Below are 16,244 nucleotides of genomic sequence, written 5' to 3' on the forward strand. Positions count from 1 at the left end.
AGCAATGTGTAAATCCTTATTTCAAACAAGTAATTTAAAGATGACTTTGGTCTTTGGGAGATTTTAGTAGGCATTTTTCACTATGACCAGAGTAGTCGATACTTGAAAACCAACATCAGTCACAGCCCTACTCCCAACTTTTTTTGGACTGTTGGTCAGTTAATTGTCTAACCTTTGCTGGTTCCAGCTTCTGGAATGAGAGGATTTCCTGATTTTCTCTTTTTTATATCAAGAGACTGGACAAAATGATCAATTTGAACTCTGGGAATTTGTGATGGGCGTCTCCAACAATGTTTGTACATTTTATAGACTAAACAATTAGTCAACAGATAAATGGATGGCAGGAACAATCATTAATTGCAGCAGTACTTCCAACTATGTATAGCAGAGTTGGAAGTACTGCTGCAGTGGTTCTAGCAGGACTCCAGACTAACTTTTTGCATTGGTTGCACTGGTGCCCCTAACTTTTTAGGTGCACCAGCACAAAATGGAGGTGCACCCAAATTTTTCATCGCGTCGCCTTTAACGCCATAAGGTCACCTTTTTATCGCTCTCCATAAGTTTTATATAATGTGAATGATTTTTAAACAAGAATAAGGTGTAGAGAAATGCTTGTCTTTATTTGAAATGCAGCTTGGAGAGGGGCCACTTCTCTACACACTTGTCACGGCATATCATGTGTTTTTTAGACATGTTATGTTTTTTTAAGTTTCGATACGAAACATTGTTGACCCGCTCACGAATGCACTATTTCCGGCCATATTCTGACCACACTCCTGACAGTACACGCAGTGCATTGCGTTACGTCCTTTGTTGTACCTCAGCCAGGGAATTTGTTTCAGCCAGACCTGTCAGAAGGAATATATTTTGACCTTTTTAATTTGGGTCTCGGAGCCGGGCTCTATCCCAGACTTGGTTGTCTCCTCTGGTTCCGAGTCTGATGCTGTCGCCGAAGGACCGGGGTTGGCAAATTTTAAACACACAGCCAATCAGAGGCAAAGACCCGCCCGAGCTCTGTCTCTTATTGGTTTAGAACACGATATTGATCCTACCATGAGTATGTGAGTTCGGTCACAGGAGAACACAGAGAGATGATACGCTTGTGAACTCAATTTATGTTTTCACCCGGGCAGCGCAAGGTGCACCAGTGCGACCTAGAAAAATTATTAGTCGCACTCTTAAAAATTTTGGTCGCATGTGCAACCAAATTGGTCGCGCTCTGGAGCCCTGGGTTCTAGTATAAACTACTACTTTTGTGTCTGAGCAGCGGGTTTGTTTTTCGAGGTGTAACAGCCTACTTCTGCAGACATTGTGCATGATAGTGAAGCTGTGTGATGACTTGAATTCTTGCATAATGACTCTTTAAAAAGAGAGAGCTTAAATTAATTATGACATTTCCACATGCTCTTTATCATCCTGAGTAAAGTGTTTTTATAGTGAATTTCAAATGGCAAGGGAAACACTACAGAACTGGTTGTAACTCTCATTGCTGCTGCTGCTGTTGTTGTTGATGTGTGACAGGATGTACAGAATTAATCAGCAGCTGCTGTCTATTCTCTCATCTGGAACCTCCAGAAATATTTTAACTCCTCTGGAACTCATAATCTTTTTTATTTTCCTGTATGTGTGTCTTTATGTTGTATGTATGTACGGTTGTTCAGTATGTGGAAAACACCCCGAGGTATGGAAACCCATCATAAAGACCATCATTAGCAGCATTTTCATAACTAAACGCATCACCAGTACGATCAATGAAGGACTTATTAGCGCGATGGTTTTCACACTTGCCGAGCTGCATAAAGAGGAAGTGTGTTTGTCTGTAAGTGTCTTCCCATGTGCCTGTGTGTGTTTGTCTTTGTCCATCTGTGCACGTGACTGCATGTGTTTGTGAAAGTGTGAGTGTACCAGAGCTTGCACCTGGCTCCTTGTCTATGCCCCAAACCCCAGAGGGGTGCAATAAAGAACGCCTTGTCCCAAAAACCATGATGCATGCACACACGCACACTCAACAGAGCCAGGCGTATGTCCAGATTTAGGCTAAACACAAACTATGCGGCAGTGTTAACCGCTTATTAACCAAAAGTATATATTGTATACCTGTTTAAGATGGCACATATACGCGTGAGAAACTCTTCTCCTGTTTGTGTGTGTGTGTGTGTGTGTGTGTGTGTGTGTGTGTTTTCCAGGATGACTCCACTCCCCTGGCATTTCCTAGGGGGGAAGTCGCACAGCTCCCTTCTTTCCTTGTCTTAGTTCTATCTGGCTACACACACACACACACACACACACACACACACACACACACACACACACACACACACACACACACACACACACACACACACACACAATTGTCCCAGCTTATTCTTCCTCCTCCTCTATAAACCCTCTGAAACTCGACCTCCTTCCACCTCCTGCTCGTCTTCACTCATTCCACTTTCTCTCTCCTCTGGAAAACAGAGGAGGAGGAGGAAGAGCACCATAAATGAGATGTTGCTGGCCAATATGTCGTTGAATGTAATGTGGCAACATTACAGTGAAAAGAGTGAGATAGCAGAACAGGAAAGTGAGAATATGAACATGGTAATACAACAGTGTTATGGGGCTGGGGACCTTTGCTGCATGTCATTGCCCCTCTCTTCACCGTATGTCACCGTAGGCCTTACACAAATACTTATACCTGCAATGACTACTTTTTGGCCAGTTAGGGTCAGCTGCACTATGTTCATTGGCTCAGCTTTAACTCTGTCAGTCTGCTGTTTGGTGCGGGTCAGGTAGTGTACAGGGGAATTTTAGAGCTTTTTAGCTGAAAACAGCTGCCTGCGACAGCTCAACAGACGCTATGAGACAGTGAGAGAGAACCAAAACCGTAAAGCTGTGGGTCGGACAGCTAAACAATGAGCTGAAACTTGCTATAAAGATCCATAAAGTCGAGGGAAGCTGCAGATTCAAGTGATAATTCTCTGTAGATATATCGGTACCAGTTATCCAAGTTTTGTAGATTTAACAACAAATCCAAACTGGCAAAACACTTGTTTACTTAACAAAAAACCAATCAAAAACACAGATCAGTATCTGGCTTCAACTTTGGTCTCTACCATTTTAATGAGAAACCCAGATCAGTCCCCTCCTCCCTTCCCCCTCAGAGTCCAAGCTATAGGTCAAAGGTCACAGCAGCTGAAGGATCATAGAGGGGGTGTACCTTATGAGCTCTGGGGTCAGGTCCCAGTAGTCTGAGTAAAGGGACCTCATTAAAACTGTTGTCTGCTGTCTCGATGAGTTGATTGGAGTGGATCAGAGAGAAGGAAGCTTTAAAGGTTAGGACGTGTCCGAGCCTTTCTAGATGTCCGCTGTGGGGCTCATTTAGGCTCAATGATTGTCGTTTTAATTACCTGCTTTTATATTTTCAAATTGCTACAAAGGTACTTTGTTTCGAGCAGTCTATGAAACTGTCAGCACATAAAGAAATGGTTCCACACGTCTCATGGGCAGCTGGCTATGAGGTCGATAAGCGTCTGTCAAAGATACAGGATGTAGTGTTTTACACTGTTTTATCCCTTTCACATTACATGCAGTCTTTTGACCTGTTTTTAATGTAAAAGTTTACTTATTGACAGTGCAGGTTCTTTTTTTAGGGTTAGGGTATATGGACACTAAGAAAAATGGCTAATTGGAAATGTCATTGGTCAATGCTTTCCATTGCAGTCTTTGCCTATTACAGTATTTATTAGATAGTAAATATCAAGCATTGTACTTTTAACACTCTGTATTAGATTTATTCACTTTATGGTAATGAATGGTCAGCTCAGCCAAATAAAAATCAGCAGTCAGCAGTTGATAATAAGTATGAGTGTAGAGAACCAATGACATCAGTGGAGCTGGTGATGTGTGGAGAGCAACGGGCTGGGCAGTGTTGGCAAACAGCGGCTGATTAAAGTGACTGTTGGCTGCTGGGGGAGGAAACGGGTGAGTCAGTGATGCCCCGAAACCAAAGTAGAGTCTCTGATGAAAACTCTTCCAGAGTGAATCAATTCGTCAGCACCTACACATGTGACCTTTTCAAGCTCAGAGCTCCTCGTCAGTCTGCTGACTGAGCATTTGTTCTGTGTTTTGCATTTGGGTCAAGACTTGGTTTAAGATGTTGCATGTGTAGGTTCACATCCGTTAATTCTATGTTTCAACTTCTCACCGTCATTTAGAGTTGTTCCAATACTAATACTGGTAATTCCTCCGATACTGCCTGAAATGCATTACAACATACCAGATAATTTTGGACTCTGAGAAAGTATTTAACTACGCACATGTATCAGATAGGTACTTGGCAAATTTCAGGCATGGGAATCGGTATCAGGAAGGAAAAAATGGTATTGGAACATCTCTCCTGTCATCTAACTCTGATGAAGATGAACTTGGAAAACCCTGAAAATGAATCAGCAGAAACTTAACTGACAACAATTTTAGATATTTTTTTAATAATTTCAATCATTTATCAAACAATAATGTTGAAAGTTTTTTTAAATAATTGTTGAATACCCACTGGTTTTGTACCTTTTTGGTCAGACAAAACTAGTTATGTGAAAAGACTAGACTTAGTTGAATAATTAATAACTCGATTGACAGAAAAGTAATTGGCAACTATTTTAATAACTGATTATTTTTTAAGTCATTTTTCAGAATGCAACATGCAACCAAACAGTTTGTCTAATGTCAGGATTTGCTGTTTTCTTTGTCTTGTGTATTGTAAACTGAATGTATTTTGTGTTTAGAACTGCTGGCTTGACAAAACAAGTACTTTAAGACGTCACTTTGGTCTTTAGGAATCTGTGATGGATGTGTTTTGGACATTTTATAGACCTTATTTCTATCAGCCTGACCTTACTGGCATCTTTACAAACCTTGGTGTTTGAAAAGTGCTTGTCTACAAAATATGGACTGTTGACACTGAAATATTTGCTTTGGTTCCCCATAAAAGCTTTTTTGTGCCAGAAAAGAATATAATTCTTTGTAGATTTGGATTTAAAGATGATATCTAATATCCTTTCAAAATATATCAAGACCTTCAGCTAAAAAATGATAACTGTGATCAGTCTTCAAGAATCCGCAGGCGTTTGAACCAAGGATGTATTGTTATCTCAGACATGTTGTAAAGCAAAACTTCTCCCACAAATGCTAACTTGCCTCAAGGGTGTCTGTTGAGACCATGTGAGCCTAAAACTCTGTGCTGAAACCAACACGGATGGCCTCCCACCTCCCGGGCCCTCCAGGGTTTTCCCGTTATGAAGGGAAACTGTGGTCCAAACATCCCACACAGAGACTCGGCCAAGCACGGTGGAGATAGATCGTGGTGCTAGTCATGGGAGAGTCGGATGACAGCAGGATTTTATCATGTTGGAATGGAGCGTAGACTGGAGTCAGCTGGGACGTGTTAACAGAGAGTTTCAATAACGGCATTATTTACATTCATGGTTATAAAAGGCGTTGGAAAAAGTCAAATGAAGGATTTATTGATATATCTTGTGAGAGTTTGAAGGTTCCCAGGTTGGGAACTACTTGTAGATAATGTGGCTAAATAGAGGGTTTAGCATCCTGTCATGGTCCGAAGGCTCGTCTTCCTGCCTTGTTGGACACCGATCGATGTCTCTGTGTCCCCCAGATCTTAATAATGAACTTGGTTAAGGAAACAATACCATAACTGATAGAAATGATGGGAAAACTGTGAAAATCTAACCCAGGTTGTAGGGAAAAGAAGGAATTTTGCTAAAAGCTACAGCGGCTGAACCGAGTGATGGACCGTCCCTCTGTCTTTTTCCTTTCTTTGTGTCCATATTGGCCAGGTGTGTGTGTGTGTGTGTGTGTGTGTGTGTGTGTGTGTGTGTGTGTGATATGTGTGTCTGTGTCTCGTTTCTGAACAAAGGAACCAGAGAAGATGATGTCATCTTTTAACCGTTATGTGCCTGTCTGTGTGTCGGCGGTTGGGGGGATTCTGTAATTATTACAGTCTGTGTTCTGAGGTCACCTTTCTCACACATGGAGAGGACACGCACACACAAATTAGGATCTTTCATCATTTAGCGTTTCGTTGATTATTTCCTCTGAAAAACGGCTTCACAAACGAATATAAAACAAGAGGAGGCAGTAAAAACAGCAATCACCCTGACGTTCTCTGATAAAGTTTAACGTGAAGACAAAACCGTCAGAAACACACACCTACACCGTTACACACATTCACACACACTGATCACGAGTGGTTTGTTTTCACTTCAAGGACTCTTATGAAACTAAACCTCAGGAAGGAAAGATACATGGTTTGTGTGTGTGTGTGTGTGTGTGTGTGTGTGTGTGTGTGTGTGTGTGTGTGTGTGTGTGTGTGTGTGTGTGTGTGTGTGTGTGTGTGTGTGTAAAGATATTAATTCATCAGCATCTGTCATGATGTCACTGCTGTCCATACAGCTGCTGCTATAGCCTCAGTGTGTGTGTGTGTGTGTGTGTGAGGAATCTGAACTGTGTGTCTACTTGAGTGCCTGTTGTTTGTCAATGTGTTAAAGTGTGTAGCTCTAGCAGTGTTTGTGAGCCTGGGTACTCAGAACTGTGTGTGTGTGCGCGCACATTAACACTACAGGTTGGACAAATGATGTACAGCTTGCACTGGAGAGTATTCCCTGTGTGTGTGTGTGTGTGTGTGTGTGTGTGTGTGTGTGTGTGTGTGTGTGTGTGTGTGTGTGTGTGTGTGTGTGTGTGTGTGTGTGTGTGTGTGTGTGTGTGTTTATGAATATGAATATGAATACACCTTGTCAACACACATTCTTGAGCCTGAACAAAACTGCAGAGTCAGCTGAAATATGCTGGTACCACACACACACACACACACACACACACACACACACACACACACACACACACCACACAACGTATACACTAGACCACTACATTCCCATTAACACTCCACCATTCAAGGATGACCAACTCACTTTCCAGTTGTAGGATTTTGTCTTTCTGTTTCATTTTGGATTTGGTCCAAGTTGGTAGTTGGTGGTCGTGGTAATGTCGCTCTATCTTGTCTAGTCTTTTAAATGGCTTTCCCATGCAGGGGTGGATGTAGAGAACTATTCATGGCATGGCAAGAGCATAGCATGGCGCAAAAATGTGTGCTGAATGAATCACAAACAATCACATATATCAATATTTGCTTGGAAAAGCCCCCAAATGAAGATATTGAACTCACAAACATTACATTGTGTCACATTAGTAAAGCCTTGAATAGAAATATCAAAAGGTGGCATTAGAAATAAATCATTGAACTTAAGCCCATCACTTCTAAAATGCCACCATAAAAGATCCTTTAATTAATTCACGTTTTTAACGCGTTTTTAAAATGAAATGAAATGAAATGAATGTGTTAAATTTGACAACATTTGACACATCTCTCTGCCCTGAAACTGTTCTGTTTATCTTTCCCTTCCTCTCCCCTTCGCTCCAGTTTGTGCTCCCCCTCAACCGTCAGTCCGCCTTTCCCTTTGTTTTTCAAATGATGTGGTTCTGATGTAGTTCAGCCCACCTACACGTTGTTTTGTAATTGCTATTTTCCAGATTCACCCAGTAGGCTGTCTACACTCTCTCTTCCCTTGCCAGATTTAGATTTCAACAAAACAGTATGAAAAAAGTCACACGTCCTCTCCCATAATCTTTACTGTTTCTTTAACTCTCTGTCTGCTCATTGTGTCATGAGTTTTGTCTTGACTTTGGTTCATTTTGTCCTCATTCACCTTTCCATTTCCATACCATAGTTCCCACAGTTAGGTACCAGCAAAGATTTGCTTCCTTGTCACCTTTGCAGTTTGCGCTCTCAATCGGCCTTGACCTTTTTACGACAACCCTGCCTCCACACACACATAATACACACACACGTCCCCTTTGGCTAAACCGAAATGGGTTAATCCCTCATCACTCAAACTGTGGACTGCGCCAACTCATTCAGGACCGGGGGGGGGCGGTGGCTCAGGTGTCGCAGTCCTCTTTCACACAAAGGAAACCTGATCATGTTACAGTTCAGACACACATGCATGGACATACATGTAGGGCTACAAACATGATGCAGACATAAAGGATTGCACAGACTTACATTCACACTTTTTCTCTGCCCCAGTTTTTCCATCTGCGAAAGCATTTGAGCTAATGTTGTTAACCCAAAGAGGTAACTGAACCACTTTGGACAAGTTTTAGAGTGAGACTGGGCTTTAGCAGCAGGGTCTCTGTCTATTGTTACTGTGTTCAAAAGGTGTACTTTTCCCTTCCGTTTGTTCAAGCTGTTTTGTCTGACTGGTGTTTGTAAAAAAAAAAAAAAAAACCCTGAGCGTGGACTGTAACAACTACAGTATAGCGGTGGGGTTGGTAGTGTTAGCACAAGGCATCTATTGTGGGCAAATTAAATCCTCCTGGATGCTGTTCTCTTTTTGCAGTGTTTACTAGAACAACAGTTCTGTAATTGTGAAGTATTTTGGAGGGTTGTTGGCTGCAGTAGTTCTTCTTTCCATACTGACCATTTGAGCCCATTAAGCTCAATTGTCAATGAAACTCAACAATCCTTGTTCTGCACATTAATGCATTCTGTAGTTCAGCCGAAGCTAATGTGGCATTTCAGCAGTCCTACCAAAACAAGTTGTTAGTTGCTATTGTTATGGTCTTTTATAACACATTTTCACAATATTTGTTGAGATTACGTACGATTATTTTTGTCAGGAGGTGAGTATTACTAGGCTACTAGATTATATATATATATATATATGGTGGTTAATTCCTGACACAATAGGTTGATAATTAGCTTAAGGCCCCTTGGAGCCCCTAGATATTTTCAGAAGCCTTTGTGGCATACTCTTTCCAACTTGAGGTTGTTTTTGGCGGGTTTACACAAAACAAAAAACATAAAGCATCATAAATGAATGGAATTGTTGTACAAACAAAATGGCTGCACGCTAACTAGCTTCCCTCACACAAATCTGCTGTTAGCATATAGCTTCTTTCTAACTTAGAACCTCTTCACGTTTTCCCTCAGATTTTTTGGGGTTTATTTAATTTATCAACAGAAGTGCCTCAAGAATGGGGCAATTCTGCTCGGTCACATTTTAAATTAGAAAAGATTTGAATGACTTTATTATAGATACAGTATTGCACGTCTGCAGGCTATAGATACACATGTAGCTTACTGTTTGAATTATTACTGCCCCTTGTCTCAGTTCACATATTATGTCTCCTTCACCTTATCCTTCACATCATTTATCTTCAGTGGAAACCTTTCTCATTGAGTTGGATTTTGAATGTTCACTCCTGTGCCTGTAAAAGACGAGAGCTGTATTTTGATTCCTTGCACCAGTCCACATTGAACACTGTGTTCAGTCCGTTAAGGAATGCTGCAGGTTTGGACTATCGCCTGTGATTGTCTGTGCTATTGTAGAGGCAAATTACTTGTTATGAATGTGGATTTTGTTTTGATGACCAACTGAATCACCGGGAATGTTTACTCGGCCTATGAAACTACTGTCTGCAAACCTTTTTGATTCGTACCAACAATTTGCACAGCCATTCCCTTGTCTGTGCTGTAAATTGGTCACTTTGTGGCTTCTTTCACCAACACTAAAAAAAGAAAAATACCAATGTCATTGTCATATTGTGCTCTTAATTGTGCTATAATTGAGCTGTACATACCTGAACAATAGACACATAGATTGGTAAATTACTACGATGCTGTGAATGCTGCATGGAGACAAGATAAGTTTACTTTTACCTTATCTGTCCTCTTTTCTGTTTTTCTCTCCAGGGTCGACATGTCAAGACAGGACAACTGGCGGCCATCAAAGTCATGGATGTCACCGAGGTCAGTGCACACCATTCAACATATATACTTTTAATATTTTCATTAGCCTGGTTTACAATCAAACTGTACTATTAGTAGCTGAAAAATAATGCAATATTTCAAGTTTTTTATTTTTATTTTCAGTGTTTCCTTTCAAGTTTTTTTTTTACACATTTAAAATGGGCATAAAAACAGGTGGATGGAAAATCACTTATTGTTCATCAATGTAGAAGAATCTTTTTTAACTGCATGATGGCTAAACTGCTACTGTACCTTTGCAGGATTTTTTGGGTCTTTTCTGTGTCATTTCTGCAAGTAGTGTTTAATGAAGCAAACTGGTTCTTCTGTTGACTCAGATGTTTGAGAGATGTTACAGTTTGGTTTTACACAGCTGTATTAAAATATTTCCACTTTGAAGAGAGAATTGAATGCAGTAGTAATATGGGATACATGCATTAAAAATGCATGAGGTGAGACTAATACAGCGGCTGTAGCAGTTACCAGACTCACCATAGCAGACACAAAATTCAGCTTTTGCAGATTTGGAACTGATCCCAAATTTTGTTTCATTGCATCTGTCGGCCTTAATCGGTGCTAATTCTTCACTGAAGCATTCAGTATAACAGTTAACACTAAAACAAACAGTTTCTCTGACTCCCCTCCCCCTTTTCCCTGCTTCTGCACCCTCATGTCAATATTTTCTCTCCAGAAATAGTCCTAATTTTCAGGCTTATAATCACACGGCTTCCAACCCCATTTTTTTTTATTGAATAAACCTAAGTTTCTGTTTTAAGCCCAACAGATTTTAAATTTCCTGAGGGCAGTTTAGTGTTAAAGATTGAAGACTGGTGTTCGTCTGTTTGTGGGTGAAGCATGTTTTCAAGCCCATGGGTGCATGCTTTCCAAGTTCCACAAAGCTGAGTAAGGACCAAAAAGGCTGAGTAATTGGAGGCTTGTTTGTATGTGTGTATACACAGAAATGTCCGGGTAATCTTATAAAACTTAATCTTGCTATGGTGGTGGTAGTGAGTGCTTTTTGCCTTTCGTGTTACTCATCGTTGAATAGCTAAATGAGACAATAGGAAAAATATTCACAAACACACATTTGAGGTTGACCATTTCCTGCCCAGACGCCTTAAAGAGCAATGAGTGTATCATCAAGGCTGTCACATAAAATCCTTTAATCTGGGTCAACCGTTCTACTGAAGAGGATTGTACTGTCTGTCTTTTAGGACCCCGCTGGTTTTAGCTCTATCTCTAAAAACCCTAATACTTCACCCAAAGTCCCATCTTTAGGACAGGGTATGTAAGGCCCCATTTACACTCGTTTGTGTAGTGTCTCTTTTCCAGATAAAATCCAGTTGACACTTTAATTTACACTCATACGCATCACAAATATGTGTCTCTGTTGGCCACATCACAAATACAGTCTGTCTGGGTTTTTCCAGGCTACATGAAAATCAGGGTCGGCTCAAGAAGGAGGTGGTGATGCACCTGAAGCTGTTAAATGACTGCCAAAAATGGCCAAAATACAGGCATATGTGAGACATATGTTTTATCATCTTCATAGGAGAAAATATATTTCTTTTGACAACTAGTGATACATACACATGCAGGTCCCACTGTTCTTGTTGCTTCTGAGGCATGGTTCCCTTCAGAAGCTGTAAACATAGTGGTTCAATCACATGCGTATTGTGTATATTGCATGCACACATAAATGTAATACCTTTTTTGTAAGTGGCACTATTGCAGAGCATGATGGTTCAGAGCTATTGTTTGATTCTTTAAGCGTAACCCACCTTAAGGAACCATATGTTATTCTATTGAGACTAATAGGAAAACACCCTTTTTAAATGGGATGGCAGCATATATTGAACAGTGTTTTGTATTCTTCCCCAGGCAGCATTTTATTTTTACACTATGGAATATTTGCCGCCTCTGCAGTCTTCTGCCCTTTTTCACACCCCTCATGGTTTTCCTGTGGCTGCAGTCTGTCACACCCCTGAAGGAAAGAATGACCACAGCAGTTCTAGTCAGTCAGGGAGATCAATCCATCGGCGAACAATTAATATTTTGTTCTTGTAGAAGAATGGATAGAAAAAAGAAACCATTTGATTCAAGGCTGACTTTTTACAGCTAGGCCTGTAAAGAAAAGAGACTAACTTATCTTAGAATCATTAAATCTGTCTGGATTTCAGTGGGAGGTTTTAGTGAACTATGATATCCTTTTTTTGGCCACCTGGAGGCAGTGGAAACAAGCTGTGAACTCAACATTGGCATATCATCACTTTTTAAGTTAACAAACTTTAGTAAACAGTTGCCTATTTAGACATCCGGAGCAAATTTAGATTTGAGTTACAGTCGTGTAAGTGGGAGCACACTATATTTGCTCTATTGGTTTTTTATCTCAAAGACCTGAGAGGAATATCTTGCCCTTTAGCTGCTACAGGCTTCACTGTGTTCCTGATATCTGTTCTCCTGATAGTGAACCCAAACGGTACATTTCAGAGCCTAAACTTTAAAAGGTTCCTTAGAGATGAGGGGAACAGCAGAGTTAAGTGATAATTCTAAATGGGTTCGTCACTATGAGTGACCCTTTTATATGCATGAAGTAGCGTGATCCATTGCTAATGGAATATTAATTATAGCCGTTTTAAAGGCTTTCCCTCCTTCACTGAATATACAACAGAAAAGTTTAGGTGTTAAATTTGAAGACATTTAGTAATTGTGGGTATAGCTGCATCCTCCATGATTTATTTTTGATTAGTGAATTTACTTAAGCTGCCACTGTGGCAGGTAACCAGACACAGTTTGGAAGTCCCGTTAATCTACTTCATGGTGAAATATTGAGAAAGCATAGTTTGGGAGTGTACTGTGGCCTACAGGCACACATTTCCATTTCCAACTGTGGAGATTAAAGAGAGGACATAAAAAAGGATCAGGAATATGTTTATGTATTCATAAAATACACATGTGCGGAATATTCAAGATCCGGCGGTTCATTTCTTTTACCCCTCCGAAATGTTTCGAGTGGTCCTTTTCCACAAGGTTCAGCCGTTTTCTAAAGTAAACATTTTGAGTTTGTCTGGGTGCTTGCCAAGAATGACAGTTGAGCAGAGGAAGTTGTTTGCATTGGATACACTTTTCACATGCACACACGTACACACACGTACACACACATACACACACACACACACACACACACACACACACACACACACACACACACACACACACACACACACACACACACACACAGACACACACAGACACACCAAGCTCATGTAACATTTATTTGTGTGGGATCTGTGAAGGGAACCACAGGAGCTGTCACACACTTAATGTGTCATGCAAAAGAGCACAGCTATACATCTCCTTTCCTGTGTGTGCGTGTGTGTGTGTGTGTGTGTGTGTGTGTGTGTGTGTGTGTGTGTGTGTGTGTGTGTGTGTGTGTGTGTGTGTGTGTGTGTGTGTGTGTGTGTGTGTGTGTGTGTGTGTGTGTGTGTGTGTGTGTGTGTGTGCGTGTGTGTGTGCGTGCGTGTGCGTGCGTGTGTGCGTGTGTCCACTCTCTACTCCCTGTGCAAATCTCGGGATATGTGCTCTGACCCACATACCACTTCCTGTTCCATATACAGAGTGGGAGAGTGAGACAGGCTGAGGAGGGAGAAAGAGAGACACTTTAAAGAAGAGGATGACGAGTGAAATACAGTGTGTAGGGCTGGGCTTCATAGAAAGATATTTTACCACCACTGTTTTCATATCACTCTGTATTGATATATGCAAGGGATCACGATATAATCAATTCCATACTTCTGTTGAGCTTATAATAGATTCATTGTAAGTAGTTGTACTTGTATAGTATATACAACTTATACGTTGTAACTTTAAAACCTGACTCCTAGTAAGAGTCGATTCAAACAATCAGCTTGTTTGACACGCAGGTCAGCACAATGCTTTGTTGAGATTTGGGAGGTGTGTCCATCTGCTCCCCTGTGACCTGCAGTTAGTGGAGGATCAGACTGGAAACAGCCTTTAGAAAAACAGCTCAGTTCAGACTGGCTTCCATCAAATGAATGCGAGGGCTTTGTTTTTTTCACGCAGGGCTCAGGTCGGTTATGAACGTGGCCTTACCCGTAATAGGAATAGATCCCATATTCAGCATTTTTCTGATTATCCAATCCAATAAAATAAATTAATTTAAAAATGCACTACTTTGGCTGTCTGTAGTCACGCCCTTATCTGATTGGTTACACGTCACGAGTAATGACCTAAAAACACTTGGCGCTGACAGGGAAATGGAAGTACTTATACAAAGAAAAGTACAAATTGCACTTAAGTACATTCCCTGAGTAAATATACTTAGTTACACACTTCATTTTTACTGCAAATATACATTGGTTCTAAATATCAGTTATCGGTTTCCTTGATTACTAATAAGTATCTGAATCAACCCTAAAACACATTGGTTGACCCCTAATCCACCTTTAGGTGTGTAGGTTTGCAGACACCTTTGCATGCATCTTTGCAGAAGCATCAGTCCGGCTTTAGTGCCTATTAGTCTTTGTTGTAGAGTGTCTGCTTAGGTGTTTTTCTGAGGCTCATTTCAAGGGACTGGTCTAATTGCTGGTGTTTGTGACAGTAAGCCCTTTGCGTCTGTGTGCTTTGTTGGACATTTCAGGTGGTAAACTACATTTGTGGAATTATCCATCTTTGTTGGTTAATAATTTAAGCAGTGTCTATACATCAGCAATCTGTTTGGTGTCTGTCTTTATGTAGAGAGCATATCAAAACACCACTAATGTTCTACCTTATTTATGCACAACAGCTCTTTATGGTTAAGGTTTTTGTGAATTTGCCCATTGATAATTGTCATTATCTTTGCTATAAACACTTAAAGTTTCCTCTGAAGGAGCGTTTGTCTCTTCTGTCTTTCTAATTAACATCTGAAACCAAAACAAATGTGAATGTGGTGTGTTGAGCTAACTGAACAACCCTGCTTAAATAATTTCAAAATTGTGAGGTTTGCTCCTGAAGGACTGCCACATGATGGATTAGATTAGAAATACTGCATTGAGTCTGTGGTGTGATGGCTGACGAGCAATGTACTCGTAGTACTATATGGAAGTTTCCTATTTTCCTTACAGGGAATTAATTTCAGTTAAGTATATATATATTATCTCTATCAGGGTGGTAAGAGAAGAAGATGGAAGGGCAGGAACCGAGTGAAACCTTAGACAAGAGAGACGGAGCTCAGAGAGAGAGAGCTCAGATAAGGAGAATACATTTCCTCCTCCTTTGAGAAGGTTCAGCTGAAGTGCAGTGGGATTATGGGAGGGGCTGCCGCTGCTTCTCTCCTCGTCCCTCAAATGTGTTCGCCACCTCTCTTCTCCTCGTCCATCCATTCCCTCCCTCCATTCTATGCTCTTTTTGTTTTATTGCATTCATCCATTCTCCCATTCTCTTCTCTTTTTTGGCACATACCCTTTTTGTATTCCTCTCGTTTCCACCCATCGCCATCTTTCTTCCTGTCGCCACCTCTGTTTTCTGTGGGGAACGAATGAGACAAGAACAGGCATAGAGAGTGAAGTCATCGTCATCCCTGAGAGGAAACTGCAAGAAAAAAGAGGAGAAATGGAGAGAAGTGTAGCTGCAGCAGCTCTGCATTCGGAGTCACACTGCAGCTGCTGACTTGATGTAATCCAGGGGGATTCAATTGGAGAAAATCGATCTTGATTAGTGGAAAAACTCCCCAGCAAGCATCTTTGTCTCTACCTTCCTGTTCCCCTGGGGAATGAATTGCTATTCTTGCCATAGTTTCTCACTTGCTGTTTCTGAGTTTGTAAGTTCCACACATAAAACAAAGTATACACATTAGAGCAAGTCAACTCTATGTCACCTCCCACCGCTCCCTGTTCATTGAGAAGGTGTGAAAGTGAAAAGTGTGAAGGTGTTGAAGGCACAGAATTGTTATGTTCGTCTTGAAGAATAAAAGGAAAATCTCCTAAAACTCTACAGGCATGTCAAAACAAATGTGTATAGGTTGGAACAATGGCTGTATCTGGTTTCTGTATCTGTATTGTGGGCCTCCATCCTCCCAAGGTCTGCTTCTCTTTAACAATGTTTTGGCCGCAGTAGGTTGTAAAAATTGCAATGTCACTCATTTGGTTGGTCCAGAGTCAACAGTGGATGGATTGCCATTAAAATGTGATCCAGATATTCAACCCCCTCCACACAATCCTGATGACTTTTCAGGCCACTTCTAGTGCCAGCAACAGGTCAAAGATTTCACTTACGCAGTCAAATGAATAATATATCTAGATCTATCTACACGGCTACATGGATCGGCACAAAATTGGTACAGACATTCACGTTCCCCTCAGGATGTATTGTAATAACG

At 40.9% G+C, this 16,244-nt stretch overlaps 1 protein-coding gene across 8 annotated transcripts in view; it reads left to right on the plus strand.

The window, feature by feature from the left end:
• map4k4 (mitogen-activated protein kinase kinase kinase kinase 4) overlaps positions 1-16,244 on the plus strand; it is a 110,829-nt gene that overhangs the window by 39,619 nt on the left and 54,966 nt on the right. For all 8 annotated transcript variants that reach the window (XM_051402690.1, XM_051402694.1, XM_051402691.1 and 5 more), the window contains exon 3: positions 9,812-9,868. In XM_051402690.1, coding sequence (XP_051258650.1) covers positions 9,812-9,868 — 57 coding nt within the window. The remainder of the gene's footprint in view (positions 1-9,811; positions 9,869-16,244) is intronic.

Source organism: Dicentrarchus labrax, unplaced genomic scaffold, assembly GCF_905237075.1.
Source record: "Dicentrarchus labrax unplaced genomic scaffold, dlabrax2021, whole genome shotgun sequence".
Taxonomy (NCBI): Eukaryota; Metazoa; Chordata; class Actinopteri; family Moronidae; genus Dicentrarchus; species Dicentrarchus labrax.